The sequence below is a fragment of the Drosophila willistoni genome, chromosome 3R (assembly GCF_018902025.1).
Source record: "Drosophila willistoni isolate 14030-0811.24 chromosome 3R, UCI_dwil_1.1, whole genome shotgun sequence".
Lineage (NCBI taxonomy): Eukaryota > Metazoa > Arthropoda > Insecta > Diptera > Drosophilidae > Drosophila > Drosophila willistoni.
Window position 1 is genome coordinate 15,865,413 of NC_061086.1, and position 24,180 is coordinate 15,889,592.

At 40.1% G+C, this 24,180-nt stretch overlaps 5 protein-coding genes across 7 annotated transcripts; 3 read left to right on the forward strand and 2 right to left on the reverse strand.

Moving 5' to 3' along the window:
- Positions 1–155: 155 nt before the first annotated feature.
- LOC6651319 (putative inner dynein arm light chain, axonemal) lies at positions 156–1,289 on the forward strand. The gene is made up of 2 exons (XM_002074074.4): positions 156–742; positions 804–1,289. Exons 1-2 carry the CDS (start codon positions 373–375, stop codon positions 1,181–1,183), a joined length of 750 nt encoding a protein of 249 aa, XP_002074110.1. The 5' UTR covers positions 156–372; the 3' UTR covers positions 1,184–1,289.
- LOC6651320 (RNA helicase aquarius) lies at positions 1,201–10,060 on the reverse strand. The gene is made up of 7 exons (XM_002074075.4): positions 9,859–10,060; positions 9,308–9,794; positions 8,906–9,249; positions 3,956–4,990; positions 3,438–3,895; positions 1,793–3,380; positions 1,201–1,735 (listed from the first exon to the last, which is right to left on the reverse strand). Exons 1-7 carry the CDS (start codon positions 9,970–9,972, stop codon positions 1,274–1,276), a joined length of 4,488 nt encoding a protein of 1,495 aa, XP_002074111.1. The 5' UTR covers positions 9,973–10,060; the 3' UTR covers positions 1,201–1,273.
- Positions 6,147–8,900, forward strand: LOC6651321 (probable G-protein coupled receptor Mth-like 5). 2 transcript variants are annotated; one of them, XM_023180598.2, is made up of 5 exons: positions 6,147–6,777; positions 7,356–7,615; positions 7,679–7,863; positions 7,917–8,420; positions 8,491–8,900. In XM_023180598.2, exons 1-5 carry the CDS (start codon positions 6,486–6,488, stop codon positions 8,747–8,749), a joined length of 1,500 nt encoding a protein of 499 aa, XP_023036366.1. In that variant the 5' UTR covers positions 6,147–6,485; the 3' UTR covers positions 8,750–8,900. The 2 variants fall into 2 exon arrangements, with proteins under 2 accessions (XP_023036366.1, XP_023036367.1); XM_023180599.2 differs by having other exon boundaries at positions 6,148–6,777; positions 7,920–8,420.
- A 77-nt stretch (positions 10,061–10,137) lies between the features above and the next one.
- On the forward strand, positions 10,138–12,991 carry LOC6651322 (sphingomyelin phosphodiesterase 4). Its single transcript, XM_002074077.4, has 7 exons — positions 10,138–10,272; positions 10,330–10,629; positions 10,691–11,496; positions 11,559–11,828; positions 11,886–12,198; positions 12,260–12,523; positions 12,593–12,991. Exons 1-7 carry the CDS (start codon positions 10,240–10,242, stop codon positions 12,893–12,895), a joined length of 2,289 nt encoding a protein of 762 aa, XP_002074113.1. The 5' UTR covers positions 10,138–10,239; the 3' UTR covers positions 12,896–12,991.
- Positions 12,952–14,967, reverse strand: LOC6651019 (cytochrome P450 315a1, mitochondrial). 2 transcript variants are annotated; one of them, XM_002074078.3, is made up of 6 exons: positions 14,618–14,961; positions 14,338–14,550; positions 14,084–14,277; positions 13,686–14,026; positions 13,393–13,599; positions 12,952–13,329 (listed from the first exon to the last, which is right to left on the reverse strand). In XM_002074078.3, exons 1-6 carry the CDS (start codon positions 14,842–14,844, stop codon positions 13,009–13,011), a joined length of 1,503 nt encoding a protein of 500 aa, XP_002074114.1. In that variant the 5' UTR covers positions 14,845–14,961; the 3' UTR covers positions 12,952–13,008. The 2 variants fall into 2 exon arrangements, with proteins under 2 accessions (XP_002074114.1, XP_023036365.1); XM_023180597.2 differs by lacking the exon at positions 12,952–13,329 and having other exon boundaries at positions 13,531–13,599; positions 13,694–14,026; positions 14,618–14,967.
- Between the last annotated feature and the right edge of the window lie 9,213 nt (positions 14,968–24,180).

A 24,180-nucleotide genomic window follows, 5' to 3' on the forward strand; every position in this document is an offset into this window, starting at 1 on the left:
CTGAAATATTTACTCTGAAGGATCCGAAAAATATGTCCTGAAAAATATATACAAATACTTGAGGTTGTGACTTGCTAGCTTTTTGGAAAATAAACGCCATCACCAATAGAACGAGGGTGAAATTGCTTAACAACCTGTTGATATTTGTTGTTCAGCTCTCTTTCGGCGTTTCCCAGACTATGTAGTCTGTTGCTACCTTGTGTAGCAAGGGAAAATAACAATATCAACCCCTTCTGACTTTTCCTTTGAATTTCCCAAACATAGGCATTTCCAATATTTCAATCAAATCAAATACTAAATTATTGAACACACAGACACAATAAGAGTTGCAATTGTTTTAGTTCGCTTATTGCCGGGTTAATATTAGCCAAGATGGAAGACATGGAGATAACCAGTGTGGGCCAGTTTCAGACCCTGGTCCGCTACAATAATCCAGTTCTGGTGGTAAAACACCCTGAGAAGAAGGGAGCTCCGCTAACGGAGCTGGAAATGAAAAGGCCTCAAACTGCAGGCGCTTTACTAGATACCAAAAAAGAGACTGAAGAGATATTAAATTCAATTTTGCCGCCACGTTGTTGGGAGGAGGATGGACAATTGTGGCAACAATCTGTGTCCAGTACTCCAGCCACGCGCCAAGATGTCATCAATTTGCAGGAAATGCTGGATACGCGTTTGCAGCAGACACAGGCTCGCGAGACAGGCATTTGTCCCGTACGTCGTGAACTCTATTCCCAATGCTTTGGTAAGTTGGTTAAATCGAAAATAGTTTGAATTTTATTTTGTGAGGCGCCACTAAATTGCAGATGAGATTATACGTCAGGTTACCATTAACTGCTCTGAGCGTGGGCTTTTGCTTTTGCGAATCCGCGATGAGATCGCCATGTCAATGGAAGCCTACGAGACTCTTTACTGTAGCTCTGTGGCCTTTGGTATGCGTAAGGCTTTGCAGGCCCACGAAGAAAAGGAAATGCTGCGTGACCGTGTCAAGACTTTGGAATTGGACAAGGAGGCACTGGAAGAGATTATAGCCGATATGAAGCTTAAGCAGGAACAGGCCGAACGCCGGAATGCCGAGTTGCGTGTATCCGAGGAGAAGAAATTCACTGAGGAGATCACTTTCTTAAAGAAGACAAATGCCCAGCTTAAGGCCCAATTGGAGGGCATTACAGCGCCTAAGAAGTAATTACATTGTAGTCGTGGTTAAAATGTGGTAATGGATTTCTTTTGTTTCATGATTTGTCAATTGATGCATTTGTTGGAAATTAAATTTAAATTATTGATTATCCTCAGCAGTTGGCTCCGTCGTTTCTTCGGCTGATTTGTCTTTAGGATGAAGTCCTTCCTTTTGCTCAATTTCAGCTTCATCTACATTGATCTCATTTTGTATGGGTGTGGGCTTAAATGTGGTATCGCCGCCCTTCTTTTTATCCTTGGCTAACCGCTTTTGAGGTGGCTCATCACTGGAGTTGGTCTCCACCGGAGGCACTACTTCAACATCTTCAGTGTCCTCTTCATCGTCGTCCTGTGGCCGCATTGCTCTTAATTCCTCCTCGCTAGGTATTTTACCTTTCAGCTCAGCCATTTTGGCCATATATAGTTCATACACAAATTGAGCCATATCAGACATGTTGTCTATGCTTCGGCAGGATTCTTCGGGTACTGCCTCGCCGGCCAAGCGTTCGGTGGGATAACTGTCACTTGGCACCAGGCTCAGTTGTAGCGGACGTTGTGTAAGCTGCAATTAAGCAAATTATTATTACCCTTTTCTACGTATTCTCTTTTCCGTACTTACCACTTTAAACGTTTGCTGCAACTCCAGACAATTCTTGAAAAGCGAGACCCTTCCGAACACATAGAGACCAAGCCGAGCTCGACTCATGGCCACCACCAAACGACGTACATCCCGCAAATGACCCACAGCTTTGGTGCGCACCAGCGAGATGAGAATGTAATCATTTTGCTGACCCTGATACTTGTCCACTGTGGTGATTTTGTGGGGCCAGCCGATTAGTGGATTATTGCCGCAGCGCGCATTTATTACGTCGCGGATCAGATGCTTCTGACCATTGTAGGTAGTAAGAATCGATATTTTGCTGGCCGGATATCCCAATAGACGCATGTACATAAACATGGCCACAATGTATTCGGCCTCGGCCAGATTCTGATAGAAATATGGATTCGGTTCGCTTTCGCCCACTCCCTTGAAATCTTCCACATTTATTAGCTGATAGTCATGAACGATGCCGGCATTTGCCCTCTTATATTCATCGCGCTCAAAGATATGCTGAAGATCCTCTAGTTTCTTGTATCGCCATTTGTACAATGAGCAGATGCTAGCCCGGGCACGACCCTGACCATCCAAGTCTACAGTGGGCACACCTAGACGCACCAAGCGCGTAAACAGACTCTGCTCCATATTCGAGTACTTCTGAAAGGCCATGTTCTTGATGACGGGCGGCAGCTGATGATGATCTCCGATCATAATCCAACGTTTAAGACGGTTCAGACCGTCCAGAGGGTTCTGCAATAGCAGCGGAATAAATGTCTCAATCTCTAGGATCTGGGCGGATTCCTCCATTAGGATATTGTCGTAGCGGAAACCCAAATTCACCAGCTCTTTGCGCTTGAGGGCGGCATGTGTACAGGTCATGGCAATAATTTTCGCCTCCTTCACCAGCAAATACTTTGAGCGGTCCAAGCCCGTACGCAAGAGTTCAAAGGCCCGAAACTCTTCGAGTTCCGTAAATATATCGGATATATAACGGAAATTGGACTGGGCAATGCTCATCAGTTCATCAAAAGGTTTGCCAACTTTGAAAAGGGGCTGAGGCGCATCGGCAAAGAACTTACTAAAAGGGAATTGCGTTTCAAATAGTTCACTTAGTTTGTTCAGATCCGACTCGTCTCTGTGCGCATTGATTTGACTCTGGAACTTCTCCCAACGGGCCATCACATTGTAAAGATAAAAGTAGCCAGCTGTCTCACACGTATAAGCATTGTCCCCGCTCACTCCGAGGGCTTCTTGCAGTTGTTGCACTTGATTCAGCAGATCCATTCGCTTGGCCAAAACATAATTCACTCGGCCATAACGACTGTAGTCCTTTTCGGTCTCCAACGCTTCCTCGCCGTGACCAAGACGCAGTAGATGCCGCTCATCAATGTCCAAGGCCATAATCTTTTCGAATAATTGATTCAAAGCCTGATTGGAATGGGTAACAATAAGCGTACGCTGCTGAGGTTGATTGTGATATATATTCGATATGATTTGAACGGCCACATCGGTCTTGCCTGTGCCTGGTGGACCAACAACCAGTGTCAAGCCAGGTTGCATTCCCGCCCGTATAGCCTCCACTTGTGTGGGCGTAAAGCGTATGGAGTTTCTGTAAAAATGAGAGATTAGAGAAGAGATTGCATACATCAACTAATTTAATTCTTACTCTTTGGGCTTATCGCTGGGATATGGCCCTCTCGCTTCATATTTATATGGTTGCACTTGAATCGATTTGCTAATCGCCGATATCATCTCCTTATCCCCATTGTCATCTTCCTCCGCATCGCTGTCCCGTTGCTCGGGCACATCTTCAAAGATCAGACGATACGGGGGCAATGGACTTTCTGCATCACACTTTAGCTCATAGTTGGGGAAACTGTCCTTCAGGTGTTGATAGTCCAAGAACGTGTCATTGAACTCCAGACTTCGCTCCTGATTGGGCATATTGCTGTAGTGGGCTGCAGCCGGATCGCCGTAGCCCAAGAGAATGTCATGCAGCCAAGGCGGCACCACACACTCGGTGTTCATCAGATGACGAATGGTCTCCAGCACTGCCTTGAAATTGTTCTCCTTGGGCTTGCGACGCATTAGAATGTTGAAACTTTCATAGACATCGTCGGCCCCCTGTGAAAAATAGAAAGGGATCAATTAGCTAACCCAATCTGAATAGTCATATTTGCTTACATCCTGCAACTCGTCCATGTCGAGACGATACTGATTCGAGTCCAACCATACACGATAGGAACGCTGCTCGCCCGGCAATTGCTGACGGGGTTCGGGTCCATCTTCAATTACTCGACCATTGGCATCTAACATGCCCTCCACTTCGCATCCTCGCACACTGACCAAACCCACTTGCGGGATAAACGGCTCACGAGAATTGTATTTGGTTCCAAAGGGTTGAGTTGGCTTCACAGTGATTAGGAAGCAGACATCGTGTTTCCTCAAATTCTCCCACTCTTCCTTGATCTCGCGACGCACTGACAATGTCACGCCCACATCTGCTCTAACCCGCGATGGCTTCTTCTCGCCCAAATGCGGTTTGGCCACCTCGACAACGGCAAAGCTAGCTATGGGCAGAGCCATTCGTGCCCAGCCACCAAATACGACATCTCCATCTTCAGATTGCCATGGTAACATGCGACTTACTGCATCCTCAATATCCTGACGTATTTCATAGGTGGACTCTAGGCGGAACAGGTTGAAATTACGGAGCAAATAGTCGTGCAATGTCAGAAACTGCAAATTAAGTTTGGGCAGTGCCAAACAACTGTCGCCAGTGTAATAGTCCGAGGGTACAATGTTCTCATCCCAAATGATTTGCTCTGTGGGATACAAGGGCATCTCGTTGAGGGCCTCCAGTTGTGAGCAACGTTTCTCGTGGCGCGTTATCAACAATTCCCGCAGAAATTGTTCATCTAGGCGATGCCATTGAAAGGGCTCCACAATTTCATCGGGTACCAAATTGAGGAAAGTGGCAATTTGCTTCAAACCCTCCGCATCCAGGGCACCAAAATGTTTCTCCAGTGACACACGGTTATCCACGGTGGCCACATTCGATAGAGCAAACACACGAAGACTGGGAAATTTGGCAAAAACCGCTCGCTGCAGTGAGGTTATCTTTTTATAGTGCAATTGGGTCATATCGTGATCTGTAAGGGAATTCCCAGTGACATCGTTGATCTCGAAGCGGGTGTAGAAATTTAACATGTCCAAGAGCTGCAAAAAGATGGTAAAATATATATAAAGTCCACATTTACTATAAATTGACTGAACCGCTCCTGTCTAGTTCCGCATTGGCGTGCAACGAATGGAACGTGTTTGTTTGTTTTTTTCTTCTACCTGTCGAGAATTCTACAAAATGCTCTCCCACTCTCTCTCTCTCTCTCTCTCAATCAGATCTTCTCTTTTGAGCCGGTTTATCTCTTCAAGTTGAATACGTCATCATTTTTGCTAAGTTTACCTGGTTTCGTGCGTGAGTGAGTACTTCTAGCAAGTCTACAAGCTGGCAACCTCTAACTTGAACCTCCAAGTCGAGAGTAAGGCAGGTAAAAGTGAGAGAGAGAGAGTGAAAGAACAGGCTAGTCTAGTAACGTAGAGCGTAACTAAAGTCCTTATTGGGGCAAAAAAGGAAGACAAACAAACAGTTTAAAAAGAAGAGAGAATGAGATATGAAACCTAATAAGGTCAGCTGTATTTGTTTTTTGTTTAAGGTTAGTTGAAGGATATATGTATAAGGTAACTAACTATAAACACAATTGACAATTGTTTTGATTTTAGATCAATATATGTATGTAGCTATTCGTATATACATATTTTACTCAAATGCTTCAAGGGGTGTGATACGACAAGGGACAGGCGTCAACATTCCCTCGGTTGAAACTGCTCGAATGCGCTGACAAGTGCCTGGTGAAAGGAACGACACTGGGCACACGCTTTGTTCTAAAACGGGGGCAGCATGGGATGGTTGGAGGAAGTCTTATCATATCATCTGCGACATCATCATCATCATCATCAGAGGGGCAGCCAACCATTCATGCATCTCAGAAATAACAGAAAACAAACAAACAAGCCGGCTGGCTGGCTGGCTGGCTGCCTGCCTCTTGTCCCAATTGATAATTTCCGTTTGAACCACGAGAGGAACACAAAGAAAATTTAAACATTCTCAAAGCCCTGCTTTAAATTTTTCCCTTCGCTTCATCCGCCGTTGATGGTGGTGTATATCTCATGTGTGTGTGTGTGAGTCAACTCTCCACTTGGTCTGCTCCCTCATTCACTTGGTTCTCCTCTCTCACACTCCCTCTCTCTCTCTCACTCTCTCTGACGCCTCTCTGCCTGTTAGTGACTAGAAGTTAAGAGCTCGTTCCCTGGACTCAGAGTCAGTTCTGTTCAGTTGAGTATCGTCGCTTGGTTTTGCCTGTTGTGTGTTATAGCTCTAGTTTAGCGCGTCGAGCCAAATTATTGTGTTTAATTAAATTAAATCAAGTGAAATGTTTCATTTATAAATTGAAAATTCCAAACACTAAGTGGAAGGAAAAAAGTGTTGATTTTTCTTTAGTCTCAATTCGTTTGCTATGCCAGTCATGATCTTGGCTCAAAACCGGCAACAGATTGACGCAACTAAACTGAACTACCTTGATGACGCATTTATTGGCCAACAACAACTACAACGACAACTTTGTATCTGTATCTGTTGTGAGTGAGCGATCCAAAGATGCTCGTCATTAAAACAAAAACGCTTGGCGCGCATTTTTCCAACTCATCATCAAAAGCAAAACTGGCGCAAAACTGTGCAAAAAGTAGAAGCAGCTGCTCCGGCTGCTCGGTCTGGTGCATTGTATTTACATTGCTATTCTGCTGCTGTGGTCCAACAGCTGCTCATCTTGGCAATTCTGTTGGATCGCCTTCATCATCTGTGGATGCAAGCAATCTGGTGCGAGTGAATAAATGCTGCGAGAAATTTGAAATCCATGTGGAAAATGCATGTCAGCTGGTCAATGAGACGGGTAAGAAGGGGAGTGTGAGTGGAGGAGTGGAGTTTCCTAGTTTTGGAGTTGGCATGCCAACACAATCACAATCGAATGCCATGCGTGACACTGGCCAATTCGATGGTGTTGGCCATTGAACTCTATGGATTTTACATATGCATATGGCCCATATTTTATGGCCCATTTATTAGCTATCGGTGGAACAAAAATGTTCTAAACCGTTGATTATGATGATACATTGGATTTATGTATGAGAGAGGGATGGAAGGGAATCTACTTTCCCCTCTGAGTAGCCACTTGAAGTTATTCAAGATAAAGAAAAAAAGGGGCTGCAACATTATAGTTTTCAAGATCAAAGCATTCCAACAGATTTCCTATGATTTATTTGTTTAGTCTGTGACTCAATTTCATTATTCTTTAAAAGCCGCAGCTGATCAAAATAATAATAACAACAATTGGTCATGATAAATAAATGAAATGCATGTGAAATTCATGTTTATTTTAAGCATCAGATGGGAGGAGGAGATATAACAATGGAAGTGAAATGTCGATCTACAATTTTTCTCTGTGTTGATATACTCATATTTTCTTTTCAGATCAATTTCAACCGAAATTCATTAGTTTAGATGGTAAAGATATCGCCAATGTGCAATATAAATTTGTGATTGGCATACCAAATTGTGGTTCTTTACAAATTTGGGATATCTATGACAATGGCAAGGATGATAGCAGCGACAGATTGCAACTGTTGGACAATGGCAAACTGAGACATTACACCCGAACGCTATCAAATGTGGAGGGAGAAATCAGCGAGACTAAATATGATTTGGAGCCAGGACAATACTGTCTGGATAAGGTATGTAAATCAATGGATTCAATTTAAAACTTCACCTATATCATTTTATGGGTTCTTCTGCAGGTTGAGGCAAAAAATCATAGTAAAGAGGTATTATTTGCAAAGATTTGTGTGCCCAAAGCTTTGGAGATGGAATGGGACGATTGGCATTTTGTTCTTATGAAAATACTTGATCCCATTTTTCATATAATCTCGTTGATAATTTTGTTGATCATAGCCATTGTCTATTTCATTTTACCCACATTGAGGTGAGTCTTTGAGTTAATTTGATTTTCTCACATAATAATTGCGCTTTCCTTAGCAGAGATCTGGTTGGCAACATTGTGACAACAATTGCCATGTGCCTGATGATTAGCCAGGCCTCAGACCTGGTGCGGATCTTCACCATGTTCTCCAGTCATGTGAGCTTCATTGTGGCCGACATTATCCTAAGTTCCAGCCAATTGGCAGCCTTTGTTTGGTTAAACAGTTTCGGTTTCTACATTTGGAAAACATTCCGCTCGCGAAATGTATTTCTAAGAGTAACCGATGGTCGGAAGTATTGTTATTATTCGGCCTACGCTTGGAGTTGTGCTGGGATCATGGCCGCATTGGCGGTCTTTGCACATTTCTTTCTCGATGTTGATCTGTATAAACAGGAGCACATGGTGGCCGAACAGCAGACAATAGGTCTGTTGGCCATGTGCATATTCTTTGCTCCCATCGCCTGTACGATATTGATAAACATATTCTTCTTTGTGACGACAAGCAAGTTAATAAACCGCCGGACAGTCTACGGACGCATCGCCCACAAACTGAAGGCAAAGTGAGTATACAAAAGAAGCGTAAATTTTCCTTCCTAATGGCTATTTTTATTCTTTTCTCGTTTCATTTAGCTTCATCATGTTCTCGTTGATGTTTTTGGTCATGTCAGTGGTTTGGTTGTTTCATTTAATGACCTGGCTAGAGCTCGATGGCCTGATGTATGCCTATATTATTGTTAATGCCCTGCAGGCTCCTCTTTTGCTCTACATTTGTGTACTGCGGCAGCGTCACGTCACATTTCTGCTAAGGAAAACCTGTTGCTACAATGAACCACCATCGGCAAATGACTGGGGCGATGAGTTGCACTATATGAACGGCAACGACTATTGACATATCTATAACCTAATCTAATTAACCTAAGACCTAAGTTTTAGCTTTGCTAAGTGTTTTAGTTTAACAATGTTAAACATTGAGAATTGTACTTAAAACTTATTTAAAAAACAACAAAAATATATCGAACTAATAAGTCTGACACCACTGACTCACCTGGCCAAAGAGTTTACCCTCCTCGCGTTGCACCAGCGGCGATAGCAGAGCTCGCACAATTAAATGGCAGTCATCCAGAACTGTGTTGAAGAACCGACGGGTGGGTAGCAACGCCTCCAAATCAATGATGAACTCGAGAAAACGTTCACAATAGTGGACCACATTTGGATTGATCTCGCCCTCCAGGGGAATCGTTTCAAGTATGTGTAAAAAATCAATTATTAAATTCTGCATAAAATGGCGCTCCCAGAGGATTTCCGGTTTAAGGTCTTTATCCTTCTTTTGCAAGCGTTTCCAGTATTTTCGCCACTCTGGCACATCCTTCAGCTCTTGCTCGCGACGTTCTAAAATATTAATAGAAAATTAGTTTCCTGATGTAAATTAATTTTTATTTAAACTTACTTGGCTGAAGGCAATGCCACATGGTTAGGGAAACCAGACGCTTGGCCTGATCTCGGCACAAGCCAATTTCCATGCTATTGAAGCAATGATTAAGAAACATAAGCAATGCTGTGCGCTCCCTCAGCGTGCTGCTGGCCTGCTTCTTTTTGGAGTCCACTTTGCTGGGCAGACATGACTCCAAAACATGACGAAAGAACGATGGATACTCATCGGGTAACTGTTCAAACACATTCCACACTTCCACACGTTCACGGAACTTCTCATTTGCCATTATTACAATCGACATGAGGTGAGCATGACTAGCTGTCTCTCGCTTATAATTTGGCCACAAAAATTGTTCCAAATACTGACTGAACTCCAGCATGTTGATCCGTCTGGCACTGTGTTTGCTATTCGAAATTTCCTCATTGTAGATGCGTTCTATAATAGATGGATTGTATGGCAAATGCTCCGACTTTGTGTCCGGCGACCAATACTGAGAAGCCAGCTAAAAACAACAAGAAGTTAGTTTATAACTCCTATGTAAATTGTAAACGTTTCCCGGGTCTCACCTGCCAAATGACATCTGAGCTAAATTGATCTAGTGTAAGGGATCCCGCCTTGTCCTTGAACTTTTTATTGGCCTCCTTGGACTGTGCTGCAGCTGTTTGACTTCGACGCTTCATTTTTCAGTTAAATATTTGGCAAAATAATCAAAACAAAGAAAAAAACCCGCAAACAACAATTACAGCCGGTCTAGTGATGGACAGTTTTCTAGTGATGGGCAATTTTCTCGTGATGGTAACACGGTGAAGCGCCAATAGTAGTGATGCCACCTTTGACATCTGGCAACGCTGTTGTTTTGCAAAATTCCACCGGTGGTTTCACACCGTTTAAAAATTATTATTGTTTATAACACACAAAAACGCAGAAAGCACGCGCTGGTAAACAAAATGTCACAGACAATGCCGTCGGAAAACTTAAGCGTAAGACGAAATACGGTTCTTTGGACATTTTTATAAACAATCTTTCAACTTTTGCAGAGTCGCGTCCTTATGGTGCTGGGCATGCCGCTGATGGAGAGAATCCATGAACTGACTATACTATTTGACAGCTGTAATGGGCGGCAACTACAAACTGTCTATCCGCACATAGTTCACTCCATATTTGGCATCAATGGCAATCCGATAGGCTGGGGATTGAGGACCACGACACAGGAGAACTCACCACATTACTTCCACATTCTGCAGCAGTTCTTTGGAGTGCGTGGTCCTTGGATGCACATGTGCCACAAGATATTGAACGATGCCACCAAATTTGAATTGGATGTTAACCTATTGCCGGTAAAATACAGCCACGCCAGTTAAGGCATCTTAACCATATGACTCGCTCTTCAATTTTCAGAGGAAATTCGTCAGCATGCTACAGGCGGGACAGAATCCCATGTTTTATGCAGATCTTATTAACATTGACACCTTTAGGCATCAAGTGGTTTCGCTGTCACTAAATGCCTTTGACTTTTTCATTTTCCATTTTGTGTTGTATGCTTTGAATCCGCTGCACTCTATTAATCCCATTGCCATGCAGATACACAATGGACGCATTAAGACTTTCTACCATGAATTGGTCGAGGAATATTTGAATAATTTTCTAACCGCCTATCCAGATAACATCATAGAGCCAGTCACATTATGTGGGCCAGTCAAGACTGTTCAACCTCTGCCGGCTCAGTCATTGCAGCCTCAGCGTCAGCCACGATATCTTAAGATACCAAGCTCGTACCGAAATGGTGGAGGCAGTTCCAATGGAGGAGGAATTGGTGCTGGAAATACGTCGCCTCAATCTAGCAGTGGTGCAACTTCGCGTGCTTATACCTGGCGCTCCGAGTCCGTGTTGCATTTCTTTGTGGACATTTGGTTGCGCTATGACGTTGAATCGGAGCATCATCTGCCCAGCAGTGACTTCGTGCGTAGCGTGCGAACGCTTTGCAAACAAATTCATTTCTTTGCCAATGCCTCCGCACATGATCACACCTCGTTAAACTCACTTCGAAAGGTCTCCCTGGGTATGGTTAGGTCCAGGATATATGCCTTCCTCTGTGGACTAATTGATCGCTGGCCCTTGGATAGCTCTCTGACAGTGGTCTTGGAGCTCTGGCTGAGTTATATACAACCCTGGCGATATACTCTGATGGCAGCTAACAACCAAATGTAAGATATTACATTTTAAATCATAAACATTCTCTAATTATCCCTCTCCCACCGTTTTACAGAGGCGGTCGGTCGTATGAACCACCCATAACCAATCTCTTTGATGGCTTTATTATAGAAAATCTAATTGTATATACACATATTTTCATGCAATTATTGCCCCGTTTTGAGCGGCTGGACTATACAGTTTATCGTAATGCCCAGATGTTACTTCGTCTGGCCAAGACATTTAACCAGCCAGAGCTCGTGGAGCGTCTTCAGCGTTTCGAGCGTTTGCATTCGGGCAATGCTTATGGCTTTGATTCACCCCAACGTCAGGTCAACATAATGAAGTGAGACAATTCAATTATTTCTCAAATGCTGATTCATAACCGGATAAATCTTTTTAGCAAATCAAACTCATTCAATGCCCAATGGAACCCGATGTGCAGTTCAAATATACCCAAACTGTTTAGCGAGTCAATGAAAATGCAAATCGAGGCTTTCCTCTTTGTTATAAGTATGGCCAGGAATTCGGTACTAAGTAATATTTGCTTGTTGCGCAAGGAGATTAGCGAACGACAACGATCCGAAGGTTTTCTTAAGAATTTTTTGAACAAACTGTTGGGGGAGTCTACGCAAGATGAGCTAATGCTGCGTGAACTTAGCCGCATTCCCGAGATGTTGCGACAGAGCATCGATGCGTTTTGTCGATCTTTTGGTGTAAGATATCAAAATTCAATGATCCATTTCACATTATTCTGAATTATATTTTATTACACAGATAAATCCTTCTAATTTGTCAATGCATGAAACATTGCCAGTGGAGCAGCCTAGAAGTCCACCCCCATTGGAATCGCCGAAAAAGTTTAGCTTTTTCGATAGCAGCGATTCGTTAGACACCTCCAAATTAACGCCTCATCAAATGTCATTGAATGCCTCTAATTTTGAGCAAGTTGTTGATCCGGCCCTCTTACCCATACAAAACAATGAGCTAAAGCCACTGGTTAGACTGTTGCATATGATATCGGAAAAAATGAATCAGAAGGTAAGCGGTGCAGGTTTTTATTCGAAGTGAATGTTTCAGTATTTTACATTCTCATCTTTTCTTCCGTAGTATGGAATTCAATTTCAAACATATTACTTACGAAATGATTACTTTGGAAAATTAACACGTAGACTGCTCTATGCGCCCATGACTGAGCAATGGTTTGATAAGCAGTGTGGAAATGTGGAGATTTGTAAAAAGGAATTGCCTCCTCGACTTTGTCTGCGACCCTTGGCCTCCATACAAATGTTTTTCCTTGTGGGCTTTGCCATGCTTGTGGGACAATATTTCTGTGGCTCATCGCTGATCGGATTCATTTGCTTGTGCTTGATTCTTGTAGTTTCCAACTTGTTACTTGCTTTGATATCATAACATTTTAAGGAAAGAATCTATTTTTTAATAATTGTGAAATTTATATTGTTTTTTGTATAAAACTAAAAAAAGAACTACAAATACGTCTAAGCCAAAGTCTATTGTTAGGTGTATTAGCTTAATCGCGGCTGTACAGATAAGCGCAGTTGCTGATCGGGCACGGTGACCATGCGCAGTATACAGTCCACGGGTTGTTCGTTGAGGCAGTGCATCTGAAATTGATTTGCACATTTCCCGAGCAACGAGTGCAACTGTTTGAGGGCCACCCGACGCCCTATGCAGGAACGTTGACCAATTGCAAAAGGCAAACTGGCATGAGCCTGATGCACTTGCTCCGACTTACCTAGGAACCATCGTTCGGGTAGAATTCGCTGCGGCTGCTCAAAATGTGATGCATCGCGCCCGGCGGTATATAAAGAGAGCAGCACCATAGTCTGTAATAGTATAAGGTTAAATCTTACTTTAAATAACCCGAGTTTTTGTTGAATCCTACTCACATCTTTTTCTATGAAATAGCAGCCCAATTGCGAATCCTGCGGCAAATACCGTCCTATAAAGGGAGCTACAGGATAAAGACGCAGTGACTCTTTGATAAGGCCATGCAATAGCTGGGATTCACTGGCCAACTGTTCCTGAGCTAGACGCTTCTGCAACTCCGGCTCCGTGGATAAGACGTACAAGGCCCATTGGCTGCTAAAGGCGGTCTATTGGCAAATGCATAAACAGAAATGGGGAATTATAGCCAATTGCTAATGATCAAGGTGGTTTAGATGTTTTACTGCTGCCACACCGTGTCACCTGCTGCTATCACCAGATCTACAAATATACGTTTGATCATCTCGCCCGGAACATCAGCGGACTGCAGCTTGTGGAAAAGCGTCTCCTCCTGGTCATCCTGATCCCGCATACAGAGCTCAATTATAAAGGACGCTTGTCGTAGAACCTCGTCCACATTTCTCTCAAAGTCTCGCCAGATTCTCAATCGAAGTATCTGGGCCAATCGAGGTGGAAATGTCATCAGTCTGGAGCTATGCTCGAAGACTTTGTGTACGATTTGAGTGAACTCGTCCAAGATTGATTGAATTTTGGGACAACGAAGAACATTAGTGCCGAACATGATGCAGCAGAGGACTGCAATGAGAGGAGCAATGTTACTTCTATATATAGTCACCGGCCTTTTCATCTCACCTTCAATGGACCAGCGATATAATTGTTGCTCCAGCTGCGGCAATTCATAGCTGACGTTGGACTGGGTCTTGGCTCTCCACTTTTCCACCAATTGATGCGTACAGCTCTCAATATGCACATCCATCCAATTCAAATTGCCGTTGAGCAGCAGACGATTGAGTATACGCCTATTGTGCAGCCATTCAACGCCCTCCCTGTCTCATTTGATATGGATTAATACCGAGAATTTACAATGCAAAATACTCGCTGCTTACATAAAGAACAATCCACGTTGACAATCATGAAGCTGATTGTATAATGTCCAAGCATCGGGCAGCGGATGCTGTGGATATTGACCCTCGTGAAGAAAGACACTACGCATGAGATTTGCTGAAGCGACAAATACAGCATACTGAGAGCCTCCGCCCAAACGTTCACGAAAGATCGGACCATATTGACGATGTCGGGCATCGATATACTTATGTAGACTATGAAATGGAAATCGATCTGTTAGAATGTTGCACCCAGACAATTCAAATATATATATGTACTCACTGTGGAGCTCCACCAGCGGCTATTAAATCCAAAAGTGTGCCCACTAAGGGCAACTCCTTAACTCTGGGTATGTCCACATATTTCGTTTCACCTGTTTCCTTTATGTTGTTGCTGCCGTCCTCAAAGTCGATGTGAAATATCCTTAATAACCAGACCTTGAGCAGGTGCACTAGCCATCTCACTAGGGCGCACGGCTGTTGCCTAACTATCTCGGGCAGTCTCTGCATCGCAGCGGGAAGCCACAAAATACATACGTCCCTACAAGGGTAACTTCAGCGTCAAACTGATTCGACATTGTGTTCGGGTAGCGCCTTTTAACCATCGATCGTTCGAAATGAAAATTAAATGCGAAGAGGTTTTCTTTGTTGTTCGTAGTTTTTTCTTATATATTTGGTGGGAGTTTGAGTCTACCGATAAGATCGACATATCGAGCAGCACCTTGGGTCAAAGCAGTTGGCAAAAATGTGCAGCTACCTGGCACAGTCGCTCCATTATTTATTCCGTATATCTCGGGCCTTGCGCCAATGTATATATTCCTCAATTGATATGCGCTGAGTGGACATTTAAAATATGCTGGCCCATGCAAATTACGTCTGGTTTCCCCTGGCGGAATCGGAAGGTTTCTTAGTCTAGAAATTGTTGACGAACAATTTGGCTGATGCTTGGTTTTGTTGGTAGTCTGAATTCGTAATTCTAAATTATGATGTAAGTCAAAACAAACATTAATGGCGCGAAATATGAGATATTATTAATGAAACTGCAAGACTTATAACCTAAATAAGAATCTAAAAATACGTATTTAATAAATTTTTGTTATTACAAAAATATATTAAATTATTTTTCTCTCATTAAGTGTTTGTTTGGTTTTCAATTTTTAGGTTTTTCAAATCAAATGAGAAATTTATTTAAATTCTTATTGTTAAAATGCTCACTAGCACCATCTGTCGTGGGTAATCGTTGTCAGACAAAGGGAAAAATCTCTTACTCTAGTTAAGTATGAGAAAAAAAGGGGGAAAATTGTTTTGGAAAATTTGAAATTGCCGCCAATTTTGATTATTATTAATACTCTTTCATGATTTTATCAATCAAAATAACATTTAAGATTTTATTGCTCTGGCCAGAATATAAAGTGACAACAAAAGCACACCATAATGGATTTACCAGAAGCCAATAAAAACTAGTTTATTCATTTAGCATTCAGTTCTCTCTTGTAATTAAATTTGAGGCTCATCTGTGAACATTAAAGTACTGTGTTATGTATCACATCGTTGACAGCATAAAACTGAATGACAGACACAGAAACAGTTTATATATGCCTCGATATTCTTTTTATGTTTCTTTTACCAACTCGACCAACAAATTGCTTTCGTTTCGGTTTATTTCTATGTGTCGAACAAAAAATAAAGAAACCAAAACATTAATGCCGCCATATTTCGCATGCCAGTTTGGTTTGGCACTAAAAATAAATCAAAATTCATGATAAACCAGAAAAGACAGCTCTTCGCACTGACGACTATGAAATACCCGGTGCTAATAACTCTGACTTGATTTGCTTAGAAGATTTAAACATAATCGAGAGAAAGAATTTGTGGAGTGGAAACAAAAACTTGCAAAGGTTTTTCTTCCCAACTCTTGTCAAATATTTAACCAGTCGTAGTATACCCTCTTAACCCTTGTTGTACGAGGTATACAAAAAGTTTTTGACGGCAGGGAATAAAAAATGAATCGTATGATTTAGGCATTAGTTATATTTTGTTTTGGTTGGTTTGGTTTTTGCTTGTTTTTTTTTTTTAATGTCAAGTTTTTAAATAGTTTCGTGCCTCGAAGTTCGGTTTGCCACTTCTTGATGGGGGTTTTGGTGTTTCCCTTTTTTAAGGACAAGATGTCACAAGGCCAACAAAATTGCTTCGATATTTATGGCATATTAAACAGCAGGCTCCATGGAGCACAAAGGGTTGCAAATAAATAAATATTGTTTTTGCTTTGTTGCCCTTTGTACTTTTTCTTGTTGTTCTTTTTCTAGTTCCCTTCTAATGGGGGTACATTCGGTTTGGTAAAAAAGTTTGCAACGCTTAGAAGAAAGTATCTTTTCGAATTGTCAAAAAATTCATTAACTTTAAGAGCCTTCCGTTTTGTTGGAGTTTATGCCCGAAATTAAATTTGATATGTTTAAACAATTCATTTAAAATTTCTGCCTAATTTTTAAGTTTTAATTTCATTGTTAAGTATAAAAATTACAACTTAACATTTAAATTCATATATTAGTGTTAGTAATGACGTATTTACAAAATGAAAATTACCAAAAATTGTTGAAAATCTAAAAATATAATCATTAATATATCATAAAATATTAGTAGTATATTCATTAAATGCTTTGGCCGATCTAAAGGAGGCGAAATTAGGAAAATTTGCCCCGAAAGTATGCAATAAGCAATTCAAGAAGTCTGTTTTGTGTAACATATCAAGTTGTTTTGGAACATTTTGTAAATCATTATTGAAATTCTTAAAGCAAGCATTGTTTATATACAATTTGTAAGTTAAAAGGCAAACAATAAATTAAAAACCTGTTGCAAATAATGAATATATTTCCAGTCTATTGCATACTTTAAGGGGAAATGTGACCTCATTTGGCAGTTCTTGAATGAAATATCTACAAAAAGAAATCTCTGTAACTGGGTAGAAAGAAAGGTCCTAACTGCTCCATATAAAAGAGGCAAAAAATAGTAAGGGAACTCAATGTTCGGCACTTTGGAAGGTAGTAGGCCATCTGATATTTTGATTATTTTTATGCTCTGCAACGCGGCAGTACACACGACATGCATAATAATATATATGAGTATAAGAAAACAACAATTCATACATATAATAATAAAATGAAGAATAACAAGAAAAAAATTTAATACAAAATGAGCCCACCAATATACCGACATACATATATGTATGTATGTTTGTATATGTGTGTGTGCCATATGGAGGAAACTGCCGGAAGAGAGGAAAAGCGGAAGCTAATGCAATAATAAGAGCAGCGAGAAAGCAGCATAAATAATAAAAAGTAAAGGGAGAAAGTCGAACAAATCTCAAAACAGCATGACGCCATTTTGAAAGTGACGCCTTCCGCCCTTTATTGCCAAGGCGGTAGCAGGAGCAGCCACAGTAAGAGAATCAAGAGCTGGAACCAAATGTAAGTAGTGCGAACCCACTTGGTGGTCGACCCAGCTGAGATGATAATAATGATGATGATGATGAGCCACTTACTTATGTGATACGAGGCATCCCCCCCTCCAAAAAAACAAGATAATCCATCACTTACTATTTGTATCAAATAAGTAGTTTTCATTTAATTTGCAAGGCAAAAACCTCAAATTATCCCAAAATGATGACATTTGAGTTAGGACAAAGCAGTAAACCATAACAAATTGGACTGTCCTTTTTGTAACTTATACGTATAACATAAAAAACTTAAACAGAAACTTTCCCAAATTGCCAATATAAATTCAAGTTTATTGGTTAGGTAACCGAAAACCGTTTAAACAAGCATTTGAAGTTAATGCCAGTAAAAAGAAAACACATTATATATAAAGTATAGTATACTTAAAGAGGTAAATTATGTACATAAATGGGTAATAGAAATTCTAAACTTCCTCAATGTATACATAAATTTAAATTGAATAATTTGGGACAGGCTACGGCAAGGCCAAATCTGATTATTGATGGGACAATTGAAAACCTGAATCGCCTAACTATCTCACACTCTGCTACTGAGAATAGTTCACACAACGCACACACACACACTCACATATCGATTCTACGGATGTTCTTGTCGTATCTCATATACTTCAACCTCTTCACTCTCCATCTCTCTCTCTATGTGTGTCTCTCTCTATATCTGGTATGCGGAAGTGCTCAAAGCTTTTGCATATCCTCAAGTGCTACTAAGTGGAGCTATCATTTTATAAAGTAGAATGTTTGTGATGCTTATCACACTCACACTTTTCAGTATCCCACCTCTAACTCTCTATCTCTGCCCGACGCCCCTCGGCATTCCTCAGTGCTACTGTGTCCTGTGTCAAGTGCACATGTATTTTGTTGTATATGTTACTTCTTCCCATTTCTCCTGTTCCTAATATTGCTCTAACGTTTGCTGCGGTTGTTGTTGTTGTTGTTATTGTTGTTGTTGTATCACTGACCATGACAGTTTTTTCCACACTAAGGGTTCTCATGTTTCCTTCCTTTTGGCCTTCTCTTATTCGGCCCCCTCCCCAACAGGATTCTGAGTTTCGCTTCAAACGAAAAAAGTGTCCGAAACATAAATGACATTTATATTGGTTATAGTATTAGAAGAAATTGCTATTGCCGGGGTTCTTCTTGTTGTTCTCGTTGTTGTTGTGGATGCTACGTGCCAACATTTTGGGGTCATAAAAATATATGTAACAATAACAACAACAGAAATCCAACAATTTTTACGACACACAACACAACAAAACCAACAAAAAAGAAACAGAACAAAAAAAAGGTCAAGTTGTAGAAAAATGAAAAATTATAAATAGATTTGAGTCAAAAAAGACCAAAAAAAAAAAAGAAGGAGAAAAATCCAAAAACCCAAAACAACAACATCCAGTCAAATGGTCAAAGCTCAAAGACTTTAAAAGTCTAAAATTGCGTATACGCCGCTTTAGCCAAACAGCAAATGTCAAACAACCAAACCGATGGTTGAGTTGAGCCAAATGTGAGTGGCTTAGGCGGCATATGCGTGGCTGTGGCATATTGGTGTGCCATGCTATCTCTTCCCCTCTCTCTGAAATCGCCCACCACCCGCTTTGGTCGAACAGCATGGCACGGCACGGCGTTCAAAGGATCGAGTTCAACGGCTTCGGCCATAAATCCCTCACCGCAGCAAATACAAATAAACAAGACGGACAAGTCGGTGTGATATAGTGTGAAAGAGATGCAGAGTTGGGTGCTGGGAGAAATGAGAGTCCTGGTCATGGCAGGCAATAGTTGGCCCAATAGATAGCTACACACACACACACACACACACACACACATAAATATACCACAATAACACACGTAGCTATGTAAAACTTGCGGTCTAGTTTCAGGTGGATGGCCGTTTGGCATGTGCCGAAAATCGTTTTTACCCCCCATTGATGAGAATTTGTGCTATCCATTTACATCCCGGTCCCTAAGGTTAACACGTTATATTATTATAATTAAATATATATTTAAATTTAATATTAAAGAAACGATAAGCTAATATTAGCACACTCAGTGAAGAGAAAACGACATAAACTAAAAAATAAGAATTCATAAGAGAAATGGGTCAAATTGTTAAGCGAAATAAATTGATAATTTCAAATATCAATTATGTTATCATAACTCCAACCGATTCTTGTTTGCATAATGAATCCACAAGATTTATTCCTCATCAATTTTGACCCACTGTCAAGGACAAAACTTTGTTAAAGTTTGTGTTGTTTTTTTTCTTCTTTTTTTTTGCGGATTGCCTTTTTTGTTTCACACTCCTTTTGCGAAAAAGGGTTTTCCTCTATGCCTTTTTATTTTTGTTTTCTTTTTCGAATATACAAAAAAAAATCAGTCATGCATGGCCTAAGCGACCCAAACAAACACATAAACAAGTCTTGGGCTGCTGTTGTTGTTATTTTTGTACTCTGCCTTTGGGGCCTAAATCATATTAATGAATTTTCTTTCGGTCATGTTTATTTGTTGTAGCTGTTTTTGTGTGCTCCTTTTGCCCTGCGACATTAATTACGCAAAATTAAATTTTATATTGTCGCATTAACTGGGTATATACCAAAAAAAAAAACGCAAAAATAAAAACTTTTCACTTTAATTGAAACGACGAATTGAAAATACCCTGTATGCTGTAGTCCCTAATCCTACAGAGAATATATTCTTCAAACTTTTCTCTGTCATATCTGATTCATCTTAACTTGAGTTATTTATCCATTATCTATAATAACATCGATTTGACCATTAAGTCGAATCAGAAATGCATATCTATACATACTTAATGTTTCTTCTTTTTTGTTAATATTTGAGTACACCCTTTGATGAGTGGTATAAAAAAGGTTACTTAAACGCCTTTTTTTAGGGGTTTATTTTCTTTTTCATTTTTATTTGGCGGAGCTTTGTTGTTATTTATGATTGAGCAAGAATTGTATAAACCTATATATATATATGTATATAAATACGTACTCTGTTGTATATATATATATATATATAGAGAGAGAGAGAAAGAAATGCCAGCGCATTGCGAAATCCGCTTTTGGTCATTAGCCTGTGGCATCAGCCACATGAGACTAGTTTGGATCGGTTTCGCTTGGTCCTTGTGTTGACCCTCATTAGCCCGATAATAGTTTTTGGTTTTGTTTGTTTAATGTTTGCTTATCGAGGAGAACGAAGATAATAAATCATTTACATTGTGCACTGACAACGCCGGCGTCGATGATGCGGCTCGCGGCTGATGTCGCTATGCCATTTTTTGTTGTTGTTGTTGTGTTTAGGACAGGTCCTGGTCCTTTATCAGGACCCAAACACCAGTGTACTGACTAAGTTAGGCAACTGAACTAAACAGACTAATTAGCCCGCAAATGGACGATGCCCTAACCAATAAATCTCTATAAATGTGCATAAATAATGGTTTCAATGTGGTAACGGGAATTGGATATGCAATTGGGACAATGGGGCGTATGGAAATTGTCCGAGTGCACCATTCATTAGGTAGCTGATGGAATTCTGACATAATTAAGTATACAACTAAATAATTAATCAATTTTCGATTTGCTAAATAGAAAGTTTTGTTTTTTTTTGACATTTTAAGCTAGAATTAAATTAAAAAGATTTTCCTCAATAGTTAACAAAACAAATGAAATTTTAATGCACAAAGTTGAAACATTGAAAATTGGAACCCAACTTTAAAGCAACTTAATAAATACTTATCTAACTTTAAAGGCTTTAAGTTATTCAATTTTCCAGAATATATTTAACTAATAAAGCCAGACAAACTTTTCCAGCATAAGAAAGACTCATTTCTGTGAAGTTTCTTCCTTTCTTCGGATATATGTATTTAACGTGTTTTTTGTTTCAATACAATGTGCCATGTTAAACACCTGTGTACACCTCACAAGTTTTTGCTCAGCTTCATGGAGAGTTTTTATCATCTTCATTATGAACCCCGTAACACCCATTTGTAACTCAATAAGCTATCTGATTTGGTCACAGATAAATGCGGGTGTTCAAAGCAAAGTTAAGGGGTGAAACCAATGTGTGGCAAACACATTGAGCCAAGGCTTTTGTACCATTTGACCCCCATTACGACCACCCACACAAAACTCACTGACCTGGTGTGCACCTGAACCTCTGCCGTCTAAGCTGGTTTGCTTCTTTTTGCCCTTGGATAGTGTGTGTTAGCCCATTTTGTCTTACTAAACGCTTGACAAGCAGCAAAGACTACAAGGAGAAACGTTTTTCTGTTTCACCTTTTTGGGTTTTGTCATTGGAAATGGAAACGGGATTGCGTTGTGGGCCAATCAACCTGCATGAGTGCATCCATTTCTTCTGTCTGTGTGTGTGTATATTAGTGTGTGTATATTAGTGTGTGTGTATTAGTGTGTGTCTGTGCGTATGTGTGCTTGCATCTGTGGCATCATCATTAACGGTGCGGCTGCATCCTTAGCCTGGTTGTTGTAGTTTTTTGTTGATTGTCCTGGAAGTTTTGAAGTTTTAATCTTCTGAAAGATTGCATGAGAAGATATTTGAGATCTTAAAGCTTTATATCTGAAACTGATATATCATATCATTAGAGGAATAAATTATTTTAATGTTTTTGAGTGCTATCCAAAATTAGTTGGAATATACATGTGTACAGATTTGGTTATGACAAGGGCAATTATTGAATATTGGCATTATCTTCTGCAATGGTTTTTATTAAATTTATGGTAATTTCAATTGAAGCATAACATAATACGATTTGGCTTTGTAGCTAAACATATTCAACATATTCTAGCATATGCATTTATGTATTTGGATGTGTGGTAATTGCATATTGGCTCATTGGCAGTGGAAAATCACTTTATCCTTGGCCAAAATGCTAATGCAATTGTTTGTTTAGTTTGTGTATGCGCGTGTGAGTGTGTGTATGTGTTCACCAGAGCATGCATAATTCAAATGAAAATTAATTTGTTATTAGTTTGGCCAAACACAGCCAACAGCCAACAGCCAGGAAGAACAGCAACAAACCCAAGCAACAGGCAAAAATCTAAAAACAAGAGTTCAATAAATCGAAAATATAGACTTGAAAATACCTTGTTGTAGCGATATAAACTTAGATCTTTAACAAACTCTTAACTAACAGATCTTTGGAACTGGATTACGGTTTAGAGAGTAGGTACATTATAGACTAAACTGAAGATTACGAGTTATATCTTCTAATCATAACTTCCTCAGCCTCTGATAGCTTGATAAAGCCAAAGCCTATACGATTAGATGATACAAAAAGTCTGTTCCAGCATAAAGCCAACCTTATTAGCCTTAGGGGCGTAGAGACGACAAAAACTTAATTTACATAAAACACTAAAAAATAATAGCAACAACAAAATCGAAGAAAAGCATCCAACAGCCAACAAAAACCAAAAGAGAAAGATAGAAAAAAAAAACATGAAATTCAAATAAACCTTAAAATTGACTTAACGACAAGCGTTAGCAGCAACGCTGACTTCGACGTTGACGTTGTCGTTGTCGTCGTCGTCATCGTGACAGCCGGCAGCACAAGAAATTAACACAAAATCAGAGAACACGAAAAAAGAAAAAAAAAAAAGTTGGGGGGATAAAAATTTATAAGAAAAAACCATCAACAACAACAAAAACACGCGGCAGTCGTTTTGGACTTGAATTTACATTCAGTTTTTCACTTGCAACGCAAACTTGTTGCAAGAAAACAACTGGACGAGGGTTGATCTACTAGTTGCTCATAGGTCTTTAAGCCTCAGATAACCCTTCTGGCCATTACTTAAATGGTTAACAATCTAAATGCTATGTTGGACTAATTTATGGAAGAAAAGGAATCTCCCCAACGAATGACGAGTTCTGAAAAGAAGAAAACGTTTCGTTTCACTTTCTAGAGTCATAAGGACCTTTAAAAGGCAATTACCATCAAAATGGCTAAACACTGTCAACAAAATGGCGTTTATTATAGCAAAATGTTTTATACAGATCACATATTAAAGTGGGATCTAGAACTGTGGAAGGCGGCAACCTTGCCCCTAAAGTATGCATTAGGCTGGGAAATTATTAATTATTTACAGCAAATTTATAACTTTTAACTGCAAACAATGTTTGCTTTGAGAGCTTTCTTTATCCACAGAATATTACAAAACTTTTTTGTTTTAAAAATCGAATTCTTCGACTGCTTATTGCATACTTTTGGAAGGAAATTTCTCTCTTTCCCATCATTTAGATTCGCCAATACTATGTATATAAACTCAATTTATGATTAGAAATCAAATTTTATTGACAACATCTTAAATACAACTATTTTTTTTCCA

Excerpts from the sequence above, each read along its gene's own strand:
- LOC6651321 (XM_023180598.2), top strand. The coding sequence starts at position 6,486 with ATGCTCGTCATTAAAACAAAAACGCTTGGCGCGCATTTTTCCAACTCA. Across the intron at positions 7,864-7,916 it reads TTCATTTTACCCACATTGAG|CAGAGATCTGGTTGGCAACA; the intron begins GTGAGTCTTTGA and ends CGCTTTCCTTAG. Across the intron at positions 8,421-8,490 it reads GCCCACAAACTGAAGGCAAA|CTTCATCATGTTCTCGTTGA; the intron begins GTGAGTATACAA and ends CGTTTCATTTAG.
- LOC6651320 (XM_002074075.4), bottom strand. The coding sequence starts at position 9,972 with ATGAAGCGTCGAAGTCAAACAGCTGCAGCACAGTCCAAGGAGGCCAAT. Across the intron at positions 9,795-9,858 it reads GCTCAGATGTCATTTGGCAG|CTGGCTTCTCAGTATTGGTC; the intron begins GTGAGACCCGGG and ends TGTTGTTTTTAG. Across the intron at positions 3,381-3,437 it reads CCCAGCGATAAGCCCAAAGA|AAACTCCATACGCTTTACGC; the intron begins GTAAGAATTAAA and ends TCATTTTTACAG.
- LOC6651019 (XM_002074078.3), bottom strand. The coding sequence starts at position 14,844 with ATGCAGAGACTGCCCGAGATAGTTAGGCAACAGCCGTGCGCCCTAGTG. Across the intron at positions 14,278-14,337 it reads CAACGTGGATTGTTCTTTAT|GGAGGGCGTTGAATGGCTGC; the intron begins GTAAGCAGCGAG and ends CAAATGAGACAG. Across the intron at positions 13,330-13,392 it reads GCTATTTCATAGAAAAAGAT|ACTATGGTGCTGCTCTCTTT; the intron begins GTGAGTAGGATT and ends ATACTATTACAG.
- LOC6651319 (XM_002074074.4), top strand. The coding sequence starts at position 373 with ATGGAAGACATGGAGATAACCAGTGTGGGCCAGTTTCAGACCCTGGTC. Across the intron at positions 743-803 it reads ACTCTATTCCCAATGCTTTG|ATGAGATTATACGTCAGGTT; the intron begins GTAAGTTGGTTA and ends ACTAAATTGCAG.
- LOC6651322 (XM_002074077.4), top strand. The coding sequence starts at position 10,240 with ATGTCACAGACAATGCCGTCGGAAAACTTAAGC. Across the intron at positions 10,273-10,329 it reads TGCCGTCGGAAAACTTAAGC|AGTCGCGTCCTTATGGTGCT; the intron begins GTAAGACGAAAT and ends CAACTTTTGCAG. Across the intron at positions 12,199-12,259 it reads CGTTTTGTCGATCTTTTGGT|ATAAATCCTTCTAATTTGTC; the intron begins GTAAGATATCAA and ends TTTATTACACAG.